Here is a 20,140-nt window from a genome sequence, read left to right as displayed (position 1 = left end):
ATGCGTGAGAAATGCTTAAATAATGACATTTCACTTCCAAATTATTTCTTTATTAGCTGAAAAAAATCCAGACAATACATCTGCCTGTACACAACACAAAAGCAAATATTACAACAGTCAGAAGCCACACAGAAACACAAGGTTTTGCTTTTCAATTCACACCACAGAGCAGTGCAAAATAATTCAAAGATTTAATCGAAATTTTGAGCTAAACTTTCTATGAATACTTACAAGTTACACAAATATAATTAAAATATACCTGCCAATCAAAATAAGTTTCAATGGGGTCTGAATGTAAAGTGTTAGATTTTGCAAAAAAAGACCTCAAATACAACAAATATTGTACTTGTTCTGAAATAAAAATTTAGGACTGTATCCTGTGTAAGAAAAATAAACAGACATAATGGTACTCCATGAGTTCTGTATGACAAAGCGATTGTGAATGTCACACAGCAGCATTTTGTGCAACAAGACAGATTACGCAAGTTTAAAAAGCACATAAGTACAAAAGATAACTTTGGAGAAACAATCATTATCCCCAGATTTCTGAATCTAAATTAACATCCACATTTCTTTAAATGTCCTGTGGTTTACATTCAATATAACAGTTATAACTTGACTCATTGATAAAAATATTTATCTACCCGAAAACTACAAATACAAAATACACAACTGCAATATATAAAACATTTGATTTCTGTGTAAAAGAAGAAGCAATATTTACAAAAATGCCATGTTAGTATTCACGCTGTGATTGAGGTGCAACAGTGAGAAGATAAGTCACAAGTGTCCACAACATTGTCCATCAACAGTTGTGAACTGTTGTCATACGGCAGAAACACAAACAGCTGCATTTTCATCTGAATACATGTCGCTCTGAAAGAAAAGAAATCCCTGATTCCACAATCAAACATACAGTGTTCAAACAAAGAGAGTAAATGGTTTAGGTGCACACATTTCTATCAGTCAATCAATAGTCCATCGCTCCGGATCCACATTTCTTTAACTGTCCATTGAGTTTCAAAAATACAGAGAAAGTCCTTTTCCATCGGGTGGATCCTCCATTACTTGTGTGTCCATGTTCTCATCACAAAGTTTAGCAGATAAAAACTGGAACGTGTTATCTTTGAATAGTATAAACAGTCTATTTTTATTCCACAGGGGGCTGGTGGAGTGCAGGCCTGATCACTGTTGTAGAAGTTAACCGTGTTACTTTTGATTTTAGATAGACATGTCTGCAAAATCCGTTCTTGCAAACCCTTTCTGTAACACAAAGAAACAAACAAGATAGTGTTATGACATTGCATGGGCATGAAACAAAGATTATTGTTGTTTTTTTTAAGATTTGTTTTTTGGGGCATTTTTTGGCCTTTATTTGACAGGACAGCTGAAGACATGAAAGGGGAGAGAGAGGGGGGAATGAATGCAGCAAAGGGCCGCAGGTTGGAGTCGAACCTGGGCCCGCTGCATCAAGGAGTAATCCTTTTTTGTACTGTAACATGCGGTGGTTACTGAGGATGACATTTCAAACTGTATGTAAGACAAGCATTAATGCATTTTTTTGTTCTGTTGGGACTTGTTAGGAAATAAGACGAACACTGCACCCTTTAGGAGGGGCAAGTCGTGATCTGCAAAAGGCAGTAAATCTACGGTACCTGGTCCTGCCCAAGACGAGGACGCACCTGAGTGGGTGCGTGTCTGTCAGACTTATATGGGTTTTAAACATGCACCTCCCAACGAACAAGGGAAGTTTAGAGAGAGAGGAATGTCCTCGGTCTCACACACACTCTCACTCTTTTTCACACTCGGGTGCACACACACACAGCTGTAGATACTCTAAGAATGAGGGTGGGGCTCCATGAAGAGAGAGCTTTGGCTTTCGTGTGGCAGTCGACATACAAAATCTAACTTGTTGTTCTTGCTATGTTAAAGGACAGGAGACTGTTGAAAAAGATTGTTTTGTACTGAACTGACGGCATTGTCGTCAGAAGAAATGTGCGCAAATTAAGTTGGTCATGTTTTACTTTGGTGTGTTTTTTTTATATCTTTTATACTGAATTAAAAAGCACTATAATGTGTGAGAAGAATACTTTTAAGTCCCTTATTAACACGTCCTAAAGTGCAGTATAGTCATACTATACTATACTATACTATATTATATATCCTTGGCCTTTGACACCAGACATTGATATTATTGTTTTACTGTATGGCTGTCTTCTCTTGTTTTACAGTACAGGCCAAAAGTTTGGACACACTTTCTCATTCAATGCATTTCCTTTTTATTTTCATGACTATTTACATTGTAGATTCTCACTGAAGGCATCAAAATTGTGAATGAACACATATGGAATTATGTACTTAACAAAAAAGTGTGAAATAACTGAAAACATGTCTTATATTTTAGATTCTTCAAAGTAGCCACCCTTTGCTTTTTTATTAATAAGGGACAAAATTCCACTAATTAACCCTGACAAAGCACACCTGTGAAGTGAAAACCATTTCAGGTGACTACCTCATGATGATCATTGAGAGAACACCAAGGGTTTGCAGTTATTAAAAAAGCAAAGGGTTGCTACTTTGAAGAATCTAAAATATAAGACATGTTTTTCTCTTTGTTTTTTTAATTCTATTAATTCATAATATGTGTTCATTCATAGTTGTGATGCCTTCAGTGAGAATCTACAATGTAAATAGTCATGAAAATAAAGAAAACGCATTGAATGAGAAGGTGTGCCCAAACTTTTGGCCTGTACTGTATATCTCTTAACTTTTATTTGTATTCGGTTTGTATTTTATGCCTGTGTGAGTTATGTACTTTATGTCTTTTTTTATTCTTCTGTATAGCACTTTGGTCATCTTTGGTTGTTTTAAAGTGCTCTATAAATAAAGTTTGATTGATTGATTGATTGATTGATTGATTGATTGATTGATTGATATAAGTTGGTAATGCTTAAAGTTTTTTATAACAGTGCGATCTGTGCTTTTGGAGTTTTAACATCCTTATTCATGTTTAAAATCTGCTACTGTGTGATTTTATAGTTTGATATCACAATAACTTTAATCACAAAATTCATAATTTGATCCTTTTTAAGGCATCTGAATGGATGTGACTGACACTTAAAAACTCTGCTCAAACTCGCGATAGACGATTAGAAAAAATAATTTTCAAAACTGACGCATTATCTTTGATAGTTTATTGATTTGTTTAGTTTTTTGGTTACTCTATCATCAATCATGCAGAGCTCCTTTTAAGTCTCTTACCTCTTTGTAGTTTTTGTGCAGTTTCTTGTACTGGAACATATTGCTGAGAACTGTGGCTGCTGCTTTGGCCGCTTTTATCTTTCCAGAGCTAGAAAAAAGAAGAAGATCCATCCAAGGTTAGCGCACTGTATGAAGAACCTTGTGTGAGAAAATAGGCTGCACTATTATGAGAAACATTCAATTCAAAATGTTATGCAAATGTGCAAATGTCTGTATCAGGCTAAGTACACATTAAACATAAAGTGCGTTTTATCACAAAGCAGTCACCTGTTGTCATGCGAGTTCTTAATGCCGACCAGTTTTGGCAGGCCATCAAAGAAGGTGATGTCTCTTGCAGCTAAAGTGCTGCTGGTCACCAAGTTATTGAGAACACCACAGATGTTGACCACCACCTCGCTGGAGGGCTCCTTCTTGTTTCCATCGTCAGGCAGCTTGTTCACCAGGTTGTTCACCACCTTTGTGGCTGAAAAAAAAGTCTTGTTTGGATTAATATGTTTAAAACTTATTTTTACAATCAAATAATTCCTGTGAGCAATGGGATCCTGCAAGTTCAATCAGTTTGGTTATTTCACATGAGAGATTTTCTGTATTTATTAGTTTTACACTTGATGGCTTTATTTGCTTCCCCTGGTTGTACCGGATGTTCAAGTTTGAATTTTACCTTAAATTTACCCAAACGAGTTTGAGCAACTGGATTTTATTGACTTGACTCAATCTAAATTTGACTTATTTCATCTACATTTCTAAACCCTGTAAAAGAAATACCTACAATCAAGTTTTGAATTTGCACTTAAATTTAAACTGACCTAACAAAAAAAACTTTCAAAGAAGGAAATTTTCAAACCATACATTCAGTTAAAAGCTTTTCAAATAAAATATTTAAAATGCTAAATTCAGTGGCATAGACGTTTCAAAATTTACATTGAGACGCAACACCGGTGAGAAGAGTGTCATCTCACAACGCACCCACAATTACTGGAGTTTGTCTCAAATGTGATAAAACAACACATTTTACAACTGTAAACTGGTTATTCATGTTAACAAGTAACTCAAAGGCATTGCATTATCAATAAGAAAAAGAAAGACTGACCCATGTCATTCTTATCCCTGGAATGGCGGGACAGATTTCGGAGGAAGCCTGTGAGAGAACGCAGCTCCAGGTCATTGTTGGTACGCAGGAGGTCCAGCAGCACTGGCAGCATGCGCTCCTGCTCCAGAGCCACCCGGCTCAGCACTGACGCCCACTGCAGGACAAAGAGAGAGAGACCATTTAAATGCTGTATGGGGCATATAAACGTATACTACTTACATATAAACTTAAGATTGTTGCATTTGAATGCTGATGAATATGCTGCTTACCCTCTTGTCTCCAGCTGTGATGTTCTGCAGCGCTCCGGCAGCAGCCTCGCGGGTGGTGGAGTTGATCTCACACTGACGCAGCACACGGTTGTACACACCCACTATCTGTGGGTGCCACAGCCACTCCACGCCCTTTGGCACCCGAGCCACCTCGGTGAAAGTGGAGAGATCCTGGTTCTTGCTCTGTCGGGGGGAAGGAAGACACAAGAAGACATTGTTGAGACGGATGAATCCTGTCCTTGCGCACAAAATGCTGATGGGTAAATCTTACGTGTGCGTACATTTTTGGCTTTCCGGCTCTGAGGTGTAAAGCAACCAATGGCATCGCCCTTTCCTGAGTCCTGAGCTCTGGTTGGTCCTTCCAGGCGCATCATAGCAGATGGAGGCATCTCACTATAGATCTGGTAGGAGAGGTTCCTCAAGACACAAACTGCATTTTCCACCCCCTAAGAATAAATGCAAACACAGAGGCAAATGAATACAAAAGCCTTGGGTTGAACAGAAACAGCAGCTTAGATTCAGCTCCATCACGTCTCGTCTCACCTTGTCTTCTGCCTTGTTTTCATCAAGAGAGTTCTTGATGTAGCCCACTAAAGAGTCCACCAGTCCATGTGTTTCTCTCATCAGCTGGCGGGTCTTCTCGTTTACAGAGCTCATATTCCTGAGCACACAAAGAGCAATTGAGGTGTCAGAGAGCTATTTCAGGTGAAATTCAGTCAGGAATCATGCATGTGGTCACTTTTACTAGAGATGGCAGTACAGTTTGGCTTGGGAGTGAGTTTCCACTCCTGGCACTGTGCAGCATGATAAATATCATGCAGGAAGAATTGCAAATATCCCCCAAATGAAAATAAATAAGTAGGTAAAAAAACCCTCACGGGTGCACATAAACATAGCCAACAGCAAATGGAGGCTGAAGTTTTTTGCGAAACATTAATGGGTGTGGTGAAAGCTCCAGTAGCTGTGAGCTGCCACGTGAGTTGGAGTGTCCTGCCAGGACAAGTTCCCCAAAAAACAAATGAGGTCATGGGAGAAAAGGCATGCATGGTGAACAAGGATGAAGGAGCATGCTGCAACCACAGAGAGAAAACACAGATAAGTGAGGTGCACCTCAGGCATCCTGTGGTGTTGTAGAAGATGTCTGCCTCAGAGGGCGTCTGCTGGAGGGCCTCAGACTCTCCGCCGCCTGACAGAGGGATCAGGATCTTGTCAGTCAGCTCAGGAAGTGTTTCCCTGGCCAGTTTCTCCTTCAGGTTGTCTTTAGATGAAAGGTTCCACAGGATACCTGCACACATGTACACCAGGGGAGAGTCAGCAAAAAAGGCCAGTGTTTCCCACACATAGACTAATTTGTGGCGGTGCGCCACACAATCAACACTGGCCAGCCACATATTGCGTTTCGTTATTATTATTATTTTTTTAACGCTATTTAAAACATGCAGCGTATTCATTCAGCTGCATTTCCTTTCCCTGCTCTCCCTCCGTCTCTGTCACCACACACACACACACACACACACACACACACACACACACACACACACACACACACACACACACACACACACACACACACACACACACACACACACACACACACACACACACACACACACACACACACACACAGCTGCTTCAATCCAGATGAGTATTGAAAAGTAAATTCTGCGACAACAGTCCGACCAGTGTAAATAGTTATGTTATTAATTTGTTTACAATATTTTCAGGCTTCAACCAGTGCTGCTCAAGCAGAAAGACAGGGTCAGGGAGAAAAAGAGATAGATTTGTCATGTCCCACCGGTCTGACATAGGGAAACACCAAACGCCACAAATTGCTTTCTAAACTGTAGAAAACACTGAAGGACTTTATGCTTTATTTTGCATATTGCTGCAGCTTCTTTAATGTTTTATTTCGCAACCTGGATGTCCGGACTTTTCGAAATTTTTACTTCAATTTTCATGTTTTACAGTAACCTCAGTTTTATAGAAATAATTCAACAGTTTGGGAAATAGGCTTAATCGCTTTCTTGAAAGGTTGAAACCACTCTCACACGTACAGTAAGTGGTATGGATCTTCTTATCGAACTCTCTGCGAGAAAGCAAATAAGTGCATTTCACTAAATGTTAAACTTGGACATATAAAATTCCTTTCAAAACCTATGAAAGAAAACTCAAATGGCAGTAAATATAAAACATTATTTGGCACTATAAGACCCTGTGTGTCACATTTTGGCAAACTGCCCTGAAAAAGGCGCCCAGGTAAAGTTACATTAAGTTATTTTTCACTTTAACACTGACATGAGTGTTTTTAGCGACCCAAAAGGTGTAACCGCTCAAAGGATAGAGTGACAAGGCCATTGCTCATCATAAAAGGGAGCCACCGACATACTGTGAGTCCACAGTACCAGACAACTCACTCACACTCCCTTACCCCCACTCTTCACACACAGTGTAGAAAAGTTTGCAGCTCTACCTCATACTCTCAGACACACTGCAATGTCTACAAATCTCTACACTACAGTATGAAGTTGGAGTTGCAACATCTGTTTTCTCAATTTCCAATCAGCGTTCCTTTTATGAGAAAGCATGACTCACTGATGACAGATAATTGTGAAAGACAGCAGATGCATTTTTGAGAATGTATGAGTGCTGAAGGCTGTGGAGTTAACTGGAAACAACTTATTTAGACTCGAACTGTGAACAGCCAACAGACCAAAAAAAACAACAACCCTGTGAGAAAGAATACTGTTTCTTACATTTCAAACTATAATTTAGTTACAGTAAATGCTTTTAATCTGTGGATTCTCGTAAAAGTGTCCTCCTATTTGTACGTTGCAGAATAATATCAATTTCAAAGGCTACTGTAGGTCTTGAAGAATTCCAAGGTCACCATGTTGCATCCAAATATTGTGACTAACTGATTTGCATAATTTTCTACTCAAAGGCAAAAGTCCAAAACAAGCAGTCGGAGATCAGCTCTGCTCACTGTCATGTTTTTTTATTTAAAATGACTGCAATCGGGAAATTCCTACCAGTGATGTTTTTGTGGAGCTCGTCGTCGGGCTCCTTAAGCGCTTCGACAAGCCGTGGGATGCCACCCTCCTCGATCAGGGCCACCTTGTTGTCCATGTTCTCATAGATGAGGTTGCGTGTGGCACCAGTGGCGTACCGCTGCACTTCCTGGTTATCGCAGTTGAACAGCCTCACCAGCTCACCAATACCCTTCAAGCGACGCACCTAGAGACAGGGTGGTGGGGGAAAAAATTCTGCTTAGGATATTTCATTTTTTGGTAACTCCATTTTCTCCAATTGTTAAGTGATTCAAGGTTTTTTGTTAGCTTAGACACTAAATAAAATAGTTCTCATTGATCAAAGCGTAGAATGTTTAAAGCCCCTACGTGTAGAATGTTTATGTGAATAGAGAATCTTTGAAATTATTCTAACTTTCAATCGTGGAAGAATTGGTGCAGTCTCATTTTTATTCTGAGTGACCCTGTGTTGGATCCATGGTGAATAGGCATGCATTGCTGTCACCACTAGAGTTGCCAAATTCTTGTTACCTTTGGACAGAGCCAGGATTGCTGTTTCCCTCTGTTTCCAGTCTTTATGCTGAGCTAAGCTAACAGGATGCTGGCTGTAACTTCAGATTCAGCGATACAAACGGGGAGAGTGGTATCATTCTTCTCATCTAACTCTCTCTCAGCAAGAAAGCGAACAAGTGTATTGCCCAAAATGTCCAACTATTTCTTTTAATATAAAATCATCTGGATCTCTTTTCATTGAACTCATTAAACACTGACTCAAAATCAGCTCACAAGAGACCTCAGAGCTAAAAATAACTTCAACATGCTAAAAGAACAGGGCAGCGACTGAGCTGTCTTTCACATAAGTCTGTCTGTCACATTACTGATCACAACCCCATCAGGCCTCTCAGGTCATCAGGCAGAGGTCTTCCAGGTCTGGTGAGGGGGCCTTTAGTTACTGTGGTCCTGCTCTCTGGAACAAGCTACCTGATAACCTGAGATCCATCACAACTGTGTCCACATTCAAAAGCAAAATCAAAAGCTTCATATTCTCTCAGGCATTTGTTAAATTACTGTGTGTGTGTGTGTGTGTGTGTGTGTGTGTGTGTGTGTGTGTGTGTGTGTGTGTGTGTGTGTGTGTGTGTGTGTGTGTGTGTGTGTGTGTGTATCCTTCAACACCTATGCAGGGCGTGGTCCAGGTACGTTTACAGCAGTGATAAAAATGGACCAACATGGGGAACAGCTGGAGCACACCAGACCAGAAGCAAAACTGAAGCTACTTTATGTCACCAGAAATGGAAAAAAAACAACAACAATCAATCGACATCAACACCTACATTTTTCTGACTGAGTTTCTCAATAAGGGATTGCAAAGAGGAAAGACACAGCAATTCTAACCACATATTTAACTAGTTTGAAGTACCTCATTTTTGGCATCGTTGTCATTGTAACACTCATGTTGAATGTAGGCGGCACCCAGGACCTGCAGATCATGGTCGTGCTCTCTCAGATTTTGCACTGCTGTGGGCATGTCCAAGGAGGTGATCCTAGTGAAGGAGCAAATTAACAAATGTAACCAAAGAATCTAAAACATTTGAATGATGTCAGTCTGTTATGTATGGTATACTTTTGGATGTTTGAATGAGAAGGCAACAGTAATTATTCATAGATGATTTGTTTCTAGTCTGCAGAATTTAGCTTGTTGAATGTCTTTCAAATCACACAGTGGTCTGCAATTCCACTCGGCTAACCACACGCTGTGGGATGTGTGAAATGCGAGGCCTGACACGGATGTGCCACACCCAAAACCAGTCCTGCCACTATGGAGCCTCCTCCCAATCCACAGCTCTTATGAAATACACTGTTCACACCACACACTCCCTCACTTAAAATCTTGTGACACACAAAAGTTGTGACTCCATCATACTGGTGTACTTTCACCAGAATATTACTGACGTTTAGGAAAAATCCGACAGACTGAGTCACCAGAATGACTAGGATAAGGCTGGCCTGGCATTATTCTCTTATTCTCAAGAAATCCCATGAAGAGATTGAAACCAATAATGTGTTAGACCGTCTCGTAATACTTTCTGACCACCCTACCCTGTCTCTGGTTGTCAGCCCCAAACCCATTTGTGCCTATTAAAGACATAGAGCTTAGATAACAATTGCTCAATCATTTCATAAAACAACTTAACACTGTAGTTTTTGGCAAACATTACTCAGACTGGAGTAAGTAAAGCAATTGCTTGCAAATATTTTCAGCAGCAGATTAATACATATTTGAAGCGCTAGTGAGGATTTACGATAGCAGGACGGTGTATGTGTGAGTGGATTTAAGATAAACTACATGACCATGTTAATCGTAACAAAGGGACATGTCTATCAGAGCAAAGGTGTGGCTCATTGATGTGTTATCATTTGTTTTTGGACAATGAAAAACAGACAAACAAAAAAACAGCATTATTGTGAATGTGAACAGAAATAATGGGTGACTTTGTCGTCATGTGAGCTTCTCACCCGCTGAGGTTGCCCATGCTGGCTCCCAACTCCATCTGCCCACTGTAGATGTCCATGCCCCTGCCCACACTCTGCATGCTTTTGACTGACATGGCACGGGACATGGTGCCCTGACGCTGCATTAGGTTCCCCTGGGAAGCAGAGGACACTCCGGATGTGATGAACCCTCTGTCCACTCTGTCCCCGCCTCCACCATAAGTGCTTCCACCTGAGGGAATCTGATGCCCGGAAACGGAGCCGATGCTCATCCGGTTTCGGTTTGTAATCCTGTTGATGGTGCGGTGGGCTGGGCCTTTGAAGGATGGTTGCTGGATGATCTCAGCATCTCCTACTGCCATCCCTCCGCCACGAGAAAGTGTGCCACTAAGCGATCGCCGCATGGGTGACGTAAAGGTCATGGTGCCTCCTCCTTGCCTCATCTGGCTGGTGTAGCCGTTGTTTACGCTCTGAGCATACTGGCGGTTGAGGGTGGCGTCACGCTCGGAGATCATGCTGCCAGCATCGCTGCCATCCACCATCCAGGGAGTTGCCTGCGCTGTGTGCTGCCGCACAGCATGCAAGGAGAGGGTCTCTGGGTCCATTCGGCTCTGTTGCCTGGCAATCCCTTGGTAGCCACCCATGCGTATGTCTTCACGATAAAAACCACCACCACCACCACCAACAACAACACCACCACCACCCCCCCCACCCATTCCACCCCCGACACTGATCCTGTGCATCTGTGCCATCTCTGGGCCAGCAGACTGGCCGCTAAAGCCTGACCGCTGGGATATGCGCGGACCCTGAGGATGAGGAGAAGAGTAACTGTTACATTCACAGAGTTACTTTTTTTTATTCTTCCATTTGTTGTGAGTCATAGCATATCAACAAACATGGTTTCTAAATTTGATCACAGGGAAATAAAAGGTCATGCCCTAAGTATTTTTTGTCATATTCATTTCCATTTCTTACATAAAAATATACGTTCATTTAGGAGAGGAGGGCAACATTATTGACTCAAATATAAAAGCATGATGTAACTTAAATGCAATAAATGCAACTTCAGGTCTCTCTTAAGCTCGGAGCTCAAACATCTGTGGCACAAAGCCAGTGACTTGCTGTTGAATCACTAAACTGGAGGAATCTAGAGCGTGGACTTGAAAACCCTGAGCTGATCTCATCACGGCGCACTGTGAAATACCACATGCGTCCTTGGTGACCCACTCTGGCACCAGCAGAGGGTCAGTGACAACTGTGGTAATTTGTGGTATTAGAACATCAAGTTAAATGACACATAACATGATCAATGAAATATATCTGTGATAGGTGTGAATACACACTAAAAACAGTGAGATCATGATGTAGCGCTTACCATTGTTCTGGAGCCTGAGTACACGTAGGATTTAGAGCTGTAGTTTGGGTTGTAGGTCTGATATTTCATTGTTGAAGCGCCGCCGTAGTCTGGAAGGAAGCAGAATAACAGATAAATACCACATATAATATCACACGGATATCCTTTCCTGGAAGACTTAAAACTGGTTTCCACCTTTTTCTTTGATACAGTACATGCTAATCTATTAATTAAAACATACAGTGAATTGTTTGTAACTGTATTGCCTTTTTCCAATGGTAACATATTTACTCGTAAAGAATAGGTTCACAGTTTTTCCAATTTTATCTTAAAACAAAATTAGAAAGAGTTTTTTTAAAGCAACACTAGAGAACTTTTCCCGCTTCGGTCCCCCTACAGGTTGGAAGCGGAATTGTCCATTACATTACATTATGCAAGTTTGCTAGATCGGGTACGCATCTGTAGTTCAGATGAACTGGACAATGTAATTTAATGGACAATTCCGCTTCCAATCTGTAGGGGGACTGAAGCAGGAAAAGTTCTCTAGTGTTGCTTTAACGGAATGATACAGTGCTTAGAAGTGCTTAAGAATAAGCGCTTCTAAGTCTATTTGTCACCTCTTGGGATGGCATTTAGCTAAAAAGTTACTTAAAGGTCCAGTGTGGGAATTTCTCCCATCTAGCGTTGAGATCATTTCGCAATCAACTCTCTCGCGACGATACTCATTTGCAGCACCTGCGAGTTTATCATGGGACAGCGAAAACGCGAAAGGCGGAGCATTATATCCTGTATGTCCCTTACCGGCTAACGTATTTCAAGATGGCGCATGAATATGGAGCATCTCCCCCAGTTCATGCAAACGCAAATGTAAAATTTCAAGCCAATAGGAATACTTGGAATTGATGGTGGTGGTAAATATTCATGAAAAAGGACACGTTGGTGAACGGGCAACACAGATTTTGAGAATGAACAACTAAAAAGGTTACACACTGGACCTTCAACTAATCAGCATTTATGGGGATTTTATGACATTAAAAACAACACAGACAACTGGAAGCTCTTAAATTGCAAAAAGTGCTGTCTCGTTGAGCTTGAAATATGTTACCCACATATCTGCATGTTATGTTAAAGCTACTCTGTTCATCTTGTTTTGCTGAAATGTATTGAAATATTTTCATTTTTGTAAGGAAGGAAAAAGTAGACTTAGCTGTTGTTGTGAGGTCACCTTTCAGTAATGATAAATGTAGGATGTTTCATTTAATTCATAATTTATTCTTCCATCATTTTAAATTTCTCAAAACACTGATTAATGTTGTTTTGTAATCATAAGTGGGACAATGTTAGCCGTCTTGGAAACACCTGACAGGAATAACACTTGGTGTTTGTTGTGTCAACTGATCATTGAGCTCTGTCACATACATAAATAATAGGCTACAGCATCAAGTCAAGGCTGACCTTTGGTGGTGTTACTGCACATAACATTACAATCATGGAAACAATGGAAATGTAATTCTGTTAACTTTTACAAGCTTGCTTTTCCAAATTAAAACCCAAATTTCTTTGGGTTGTTGTTTTTTTAATTCATTGTTACTCATATAAGTTTGTTTAAATATAACTGAGACTCACTTTTTTGTGTGCAAGACTTACTGTTAACATGGCAACATTCAAAGTAAAGACGGTAGGTAACAAATGGCACAGTGGAGGTAGATTTTATCACATCATGACAGCTATATCGAGGTTTAACTCTTTAATTTACAACAATGATTTGCATGAAAGACACAATTTGAATAGCAGGTTTCCTGTTTCACTGAAGACTGAACTTTCGATTGCACACACAGTCTGTAACAGCAGGACCCGACCAGTCACCAGGCCTGATGTCTCTGGTTACCCTTCACTCAGAGTGAACAGTTCACATCTGACACACAAAGACACTCTCGGCTCCCTCAGCGCAGAGTGCAAATGTTTTGCTCTCAAACCAGAATACAGAGTTACCTGACAGGTGAGTGGTGAATGTGACAGCAGACACGTGAAGTAACAAAGCAAAATAAGTCCCAACAAGTGTCAAAACCCTATTAATTATACTGTATGTATCTATGTGTGTAAGTGTGTAATTAGGTTTATGAAATTTCTCATCATTAGGAATTAATCGTACATCCCGTCATTTACTTTCAGGAAGACTGAAACAGACTTTTAGGAAGTCATATGTTGTTCCAGGTACGACGCAGTGATTCAAACAAACAATAAAAAGACTACAGCCATTCTAGCGGCTCTAAGCTAAATGCTGACACATCTTAGTTTAGTGTGTTGGCATGCTAACATTTGCTAAATAGCACTAAACACAAAGTTGAGCTGAGGCTGATAGGGAATGTCATTTGTTTTGCAGGTTTTTGGTGTTAGAATTAGACAAAATAAAATGTCCTGACCTGATGATGATGCAAGATGAAAAGTTTAGGGATCACCAAAGTTATTACAAATCATCTTCAGGGGGGACAGAAATATCTACAAAAAAACTAAAATGTCAACTTCATGGTGGCACTAGAGGAAAAGTCAGGGAACCACCAAAGTCAGTAGGATTCATCCTCTGGGGACCATGAACATCTGTACAAAATGTCATTGTAATACATTCATTAGTTGCTAGATATTCATAGAGCCACACTGCTAGCATGGCTAAAAAGGTAACCAGCAGAGCAGTGTTTGAAGATCTGCAACATGTTCTGACATGACGCTCAAGCTACAGTAGTGATCAGTATTAAATCCAAGCTGCACTGATCATGAGTCAAAACTATTTCCTTTGCTTGAGGGAACCCAAATGTAATGACCTCAGACAGCAACTAAAAAAGAAAAATAACTAAATAATTTTGAGGAAACATAAAAAAAAAATGTTTGTACATGTAAGTGTACTGTATGTTGTTAGGTTTTACATTCCCCATGTGAACAGCGTGGAGGGGTGAACTGCCTTCACACTTCATTTCTATAGAACACACACACACACACACACACACACACACACACACACACACACACACACACACACACACACACACACACACACACACACACACACACACACACACACACACACACACACACACACACACAAACCACGCCCCCCCCCCCATGGTACCTGCCCCAGCCCAACCTCAGCCACACCCAGCAGATCTTTGCACCTCATGGAAAACACACCCTGGAAACTGAACTTTCTGTTGTCTTTTGAAAAATTCACTTTGGTCATAAAGACTATACTTTAACATGAACTGTCTTTTCTGCTCTCACTTTCTGCTGAGACTTGCATACCTGTGAACACCAATCATGCACAATTGTTGCAGCATTTCAATACAGAAGAGTAGGCTTTTCTTGCAGAATCCTCTGGGTGTTTTCCTCTCCTCTAAAGCCACAACCCACTGAAATTGCAGCATTCACTATTGTGTTGTCAGGAATTCTTCTCCCCCTCTTGTACAGGTTTCAAAAGACGATGAATATGACGTGGCAACATTTTATTGTGTGTGTGTTTTCCCCCCTGGCAAAGCCCAGGGCAAAGGACAGGCAGAGATAACAGTGTAAAACATCATGCTTGGCCTATATTTTCATGCAGTGTGGCCATGTTGAATTGTTTGACAAATATAATATGTAAACCAGACAGTGACTCATTTAGCAGACGTGTATGTCCCTCCGCATTCCTGCTATTAAAAATGGCCCAAAAACTTTTCTCTTGAGGCAGGTACGGTTGGCGCCACAGGGTAATGCTCCAACCAGAATTTTAAAAAGGGTTATATAACTGACATTGAGCTGCTGCCTCGGTGAGTATGATCTAGCATCTACCTGCTCCATGTAGTTTGTTGGAACACTAAGGTAGGGAATCACCAGAAGCCCCATGATACCATACTGTCACAATACTTATGTCCTATTACGATAGTATTGCCATTTTAAACATATTGCGATATTCTGCGACATATTGCAATGTATTACTTTTTAATTTACTTTTTTCCAACTTCAAATTTTGATCCCAGAGGAAATCTTTGTCAACATCTGTTTTATATAAAAAAAAATACATGTCTGTTTGTTTATCTCACTTCAATACAACTTTAGCAATTGCTTTTATTTTTTTAATACCAAGAAGTTAAAATCTCATGTGCAATTTATATTATAAAAGATTGATACTTGGTGTCCGTGTATCAAAACGATATTGCCACGGAAAATATGACAATACTATGCTGTATCGATTTTCCCCCCACCCCTAGGGAACACAATGAATTAAGGGACGTGAAGGAATGTCTTAATGCATCAACCAGGTGCACAAGTTTTAGTCACCATATTTATGTGTCCATGCATGTGTAGCTCTACATGAGCACTAGTTCAGCTCCTTAACCTCATCAAATTATCAAATGTGTCATAACAATGGAGTAAACTAATTCACAGCTCTCCTGGAAGCCTTTAATTCCCCCTGTGGGAGTCTCACTGCTGCTCACATAACTACCCCACCTTGACTGACTGTCTGTGGGCCAAGACGACTCAGACTCAATGCGACATCTTTGAACAGACGACACAACAGCTGGTTCTCACGACACCGTCATCTCCCAGGTATCTCTTCAACCATAACCTTTTTAAAGCTGAGTAAGACCTGAAACCCAATCCCACAAAGGGAGGCTTTCACTTCGGTCTGCTATCAGGGAAGTCCATGAAAGCAGCGCTTGTTTGAGCCGGTTACACATTAACCTTTTCTAATGTGCTGGGACACGGCACACAGCGATGCAAGATCGCTGTGGAGGATTCAGCTTCACGTTCATCTGCTAACAAATTCCCTGATGAGCTGACAAGAAACATGTCTACAGGAATGCGCACACACACGCACACACACCAGGTGTATAATGCATGAGTCACTTTGGGGGATTTATGAAATTGGTTCCATTAAAATAAATAAAAGCGAAATTAACTTTTGGTAACCTCTAGAGCTGAAACGATTAGTCGAATAATCAATTTGTCGGACAACAGAAAACCTATTGTTTACTATTTTCTAAATTGGATTAAGTCATTTTTTTTAAAAGGCAAAAGTTCACTGGTGCAGCCTCTTTCGTGTGAATATTATCTGGTTTTATTTGTTTTCTATGATAGTAAGCTGAATATATTTGGGTTTTAAAATGACAAATCTGACAAAGGTCTATGGTGCTGGAGTGGGTGTGGAAGAGGGGCAAAATTTGGAAAATGTTGTCCCCCTGTCTATAATTCCTAATGGCGGGCCTGCTTGTTAGTTAGCTCCATGTTTACAATCTAGGCTATTATGCTTGTGTGGTGTGATTCAAAAACAGCGAAGGAACCATGGAGGGGTTTTAGTTTATATTTGCTACATGGGATAGCCAATATTTGATGCTTAATATCACAGCTCCTCACTGGAGCCCAATCCAAAAACAACCGAACCCAAATGTCGGTCTTATATCAGTTATTTGGAGATAGGCTTACAGGTCTGACAGTAAAATAAGAGCTCCAATTCCCTGTCTATAGCACAAATATGTGGTCAATTATTAGGCTATAAACTCAGCACTATTGTCAGAGTCAGACACCTGTTACCTGTGCCTGTAAACTCGGGAGTGGTTTTAGCTTTAGCAGTCCCTCACTGAGTCAGTGTTGCGTGCTTTTCACACCGAATACGGTCAATGAGCAGAACATAAAGCTGGCCGTTGCAGTTCCTTATGAAAGTGATTAAAGATACGTGTTTGTGTGTACCTGACATGGCGTAGTTTGAGGCTGATCCATTTTGACGCGGAAGTGTGGACTTCTCCGCCAGTCTCATCTGGACCTGCTGTTGGACGCGCCGCGTTCGGGCCATTTCGTCCGACATGATGCCGCCGTTCCCGAGGTGGATCTCAGACGGGAGTCCATAGGTGGTGACCGAGGTGTTGGGCTGTAAAGCGGACAAAAACACGCTCTCTGAGGCCACGACACTCATGGTGAGAAGTAAAGCGAGACGCTAGTAGAGCGTCAGAACAGAAACAGTAGTATGTTGGCAGGTTCTTCGCGCAACTGAAAGTGTGTGAGAGGCGCTCAGAGCGGGCAGAGCTGCAGCAGGAGGTGGAGTTATAGTGAGTCCAGATCACCGTACCTGATATGTCAATGACTCATACAGGTGGTGCTCTTCTTCTTCTTCTTTAAAGTTTTACGGCAGTTGGCATCTTTAACGTTGCCTTACTGCCTCCCACTGGATTTACTCTCTCTCTCATTGACTATTTTTAAAGCCGTCTAATTAGTCCACTCAGAAAACCATTTTCTGCCCTACGCACTTTCTCCACACTCTAACATAAGCCTACTTTTTACTGGCCTCTGCGTGCATATTCTGTATTCCGTAAATAACTCACAGGTGAGCTGCTCCTCTTTTAGATAGAATCAAACCGCTGCTGTTGGTTTGGCCTATTTCATATTTTTATTTTTATTTTACTATTTAGTTTAGCATTTATGGTCACATATCCAACAGAGAAGTAGACCATAACTGGATTTCGAAATGTTTGTGCGGTTTTATAATTAGAAAAAACCTGAAAATGCCCTAAATCTAAATCTCTGTAACAACTTTCTCACTCAGTATTCATTACGTTTCACATTCCCCATTGCATTACCTGTATGGCTGACGACCTGAAAACAATGCACAAAAATGTTTTAACTTAATGTTAAACATGTTTTAAATGTAAATTGAATACATTATAGTTATGTCAACATTAAAATGCAAGCAAAGATCCGTCTCTAGAGGAGTTAAACAGCATGTGGCAGTTTGAATAAACCAAATAACTGTCAATGATTCAATCCTGTCTAACAGCTCGGTGTTTGTGGTCAGTGGAGTCATATTTAAAAGAATAATTGGCTTAAATGTGACAGGGCCATTCATTCATTAACACAATGATGCCACATGTCATCCACTGCTGTTTACAGTGGTGGAAAGTAACTAAGTACATATACTTAAGTACTGTACTGAAGTACAATCTTGAGGTACTTTACTCGAGTATTTCCATTTATGCTACTTTATAGGTTACTTCTACTACACTACATTTATTTGACAACATTAGTTACTTCTACCGTTCAGATTCAGATTAATATTAATAATACAACATATAAATGAACTAATACATTAGATGTATTATAATAGATTAACTTAACTTTAAATTAAAGACACCCATCCATATATAAGATAGTTTTAACTAGTACTAGCTGCAACATTAAAGTGATAAACACATTAATGCATTTCTAATTGGAAATGGGCCATTGTGCATAATGAGTACTTTTACTTTTGGCACTTTAAGTTTATTTTGATGTAATACTTTGAGGTACTTTTACTACAAACTTTAGTAGAGTGTTTTCACACAAAAAAACTGTTTTATTTATTAGTTAATTAAACAAGGATACTGCTGTTGCTTTTCAATATGTAATAAGTAGGTTAATACATGTATATCCCTTACGCTTCAGTATGCAGCAGTAGTGAGAGAGCTTTGTCCCTGATGTTTTCACAAATTGGCCTGATAAGTAAGTTCAAGTTCAATCTTGCAAAAGATACTGAGTATGAATGGAGGACTGTCACAAGGTGTGTCACAGGCTTACTCTATTATTAAGGGGGAGCCACACCTTAGTTTTATCTGGTTTGTTTTATTTGAGCAACTTAGCAACTGTGAGTCACTGCAGCCGATATGAAGCGTGGGAGCAGTACATGATACATGATACTTGTCTACCAGTCTGGATGCAGGCTGTAAGGTCAGAAAAAAAGACACTGTTGTAGCAGAATGAACATCTCTAATAAGTAAATTTAAGTAAATAAACATAACTGCTCTAAATGCTTTATTTCCTGACGGCCTTCCTTTGTTTAGGTGCATCTGAGCAGAAAAAGATAAACCGCAGACTGTCTAAAGGTTTTTCAAGTAGCCAATAATTTCCTTCCAAAGCAGATCAAAGGCGATAGGTTTACACTGAAATAGATGCAGAAGGAGATCTGTATAGAAGCATCCTTATCCCTCATCTACCTCAAAAAAAATCCCCTTTCATTTTAGCACCTTTTTCTTTAAACTCCTTCCTAATCTCTTTACACTGACTTCACCTTGGTTGCCACAGCATGTTTGTAAATAGAAACAATCAAACACAGCTTCACACACAGGCGCTATGTCTTAGTGAGTCTGAGACAGTGATAAACGTTCTCAGTGAAATTCAATTTACATTATAATTCAAAAAGCAATTAAATAGATTAATCTGGTGTAAATATTGAAAACAAATCACAGATTTTCGCTTACCATTACCATTGATGCTGTGTTGATTGTAGATGTTCTCATCTCTGGTGAGGTGTACCTGCTCATCTAACAAGGTGATCTGATCTGGTGGGATATTAGAAAGTATTAAAAGTTATAGTCATAGTCACCGCCCAGAAAATAACAATTACCTTTTCCATTGCAGGTAAATGCAGAGCATACACAAAACAAAGAGATGAGTCAAAGTAGATGAGGACACCACAGGGTGTGTGCAGAGGGGCAGGCAAACAGTCTGACAGTAACAGCCAGGACCAGTCCGAAAAGACAAAGTTGAATTAAGCAGTTTAGTTGTGTTTTTGCTTTTCTACCCGAAACTGTTCTGGTGAAGTTTTGTATTATAAGTTTGCACAATACGTTTTATTTATGGTGTGTGATTTCAC

At 40.2% G+C, this 20,140-nt stretch overlaps 1 protein-coding gene across 3 annotated transcripts; it reads right to left on the bottom strand.

Annotated features, from left to right (window-relative positions):
• Positions 1 to 34: 34 nt before the first annotated feature.
• Positions 35 to 19,843, bottom strand: pkp3a (plakophilin 3a). 3 transcript variants are annotated; one of them, XM_039808711.1, is made up of 14 exons: positions 19,746 to 19,843; positions 17,209 to 17,386; positions 11,512 to 11,600; positions 10,161 to 10,942; positions 9,064 to 9,187; positions 7,650 to 7,854; positions 5,731 to 5,905; positions 5,164 to 5,281; positions 4,902 to 5,066; positions 4,621 to 4,803; positions 4,352 to 4,505; positions 3,529 to 3,724; positions 3,262 to 3,349; positions 35 to 1,263 (listed from the first exon to the last, which is right to left on the bottom strand). In XM_039808711.1, exons 1-14 carry the CDS (start codon positions 19,806 to 19,808, stop codon positions 1,222 to 1,224), a joined length of 2,562 nt encoding a protein of 853 aa, XP_039664645.1. In that variant the 5' UTR covers positions 19,809 to 19,843; the 3' UTR covers positions 35 to 1,221. The 3 variants fall into 3 exon arrangements, with proteins under 3 accessions (XP_039664645.1, XP_039664646.1, XP_039664647.1); XM_039808712.1 differs by having other exon boundaries at positions 19,752 to 19,836; XM_039808713.1 differs by lacking the exon at positions 19,746 to 19,843 and having other exon boundaries at positions 17,209 to 17,551.
• Positions 19,844 to 20,140: the final 297 nt, after the last annotated feature.

Source organism: Perca fluviatilis, chromosome 8 (assembly GCF_010015445.1).
Source record: "Perca fluviatilis chromosome 8, GENO_Pfluv_1.0, whole genome shotgun sequence".
NCBI classification, from domain to species: Eukaryota; Metazoa; Chordata; class Actinopteri; order Perciformes; family Percidae; genus Perca; species Perca fluviatilis.
Note: the sequence above shows the minus strand (reverse complement) of the source record. Positions and strands in the feature narration are given on the sequence as shown.

Bases quoted from the DNA above. Each gene is read 5' to 3' on its own strand.
- pkp3a (XM_039808711.1), bottom strand. From the start codon at position 19,808: ATGAGCAGGTACACCTCACCAGAGATGAGAACATCTACAATCAACACA. The intron at 11,601-17,208 runs GTACACACAAAC...GCTTCCTTCCAG, and splicing joins CTCAAACTACGCCATGTCAG to ACTACGGCGGCGCTTCAACA. The intron at 5,067-5,163 runs GTGAGACGAGAC...ATTTATTCTTAG, and splicing joins AAAACAAGGCAGAAGACAAG to GGGGTGGAAAATGCAGTTTG.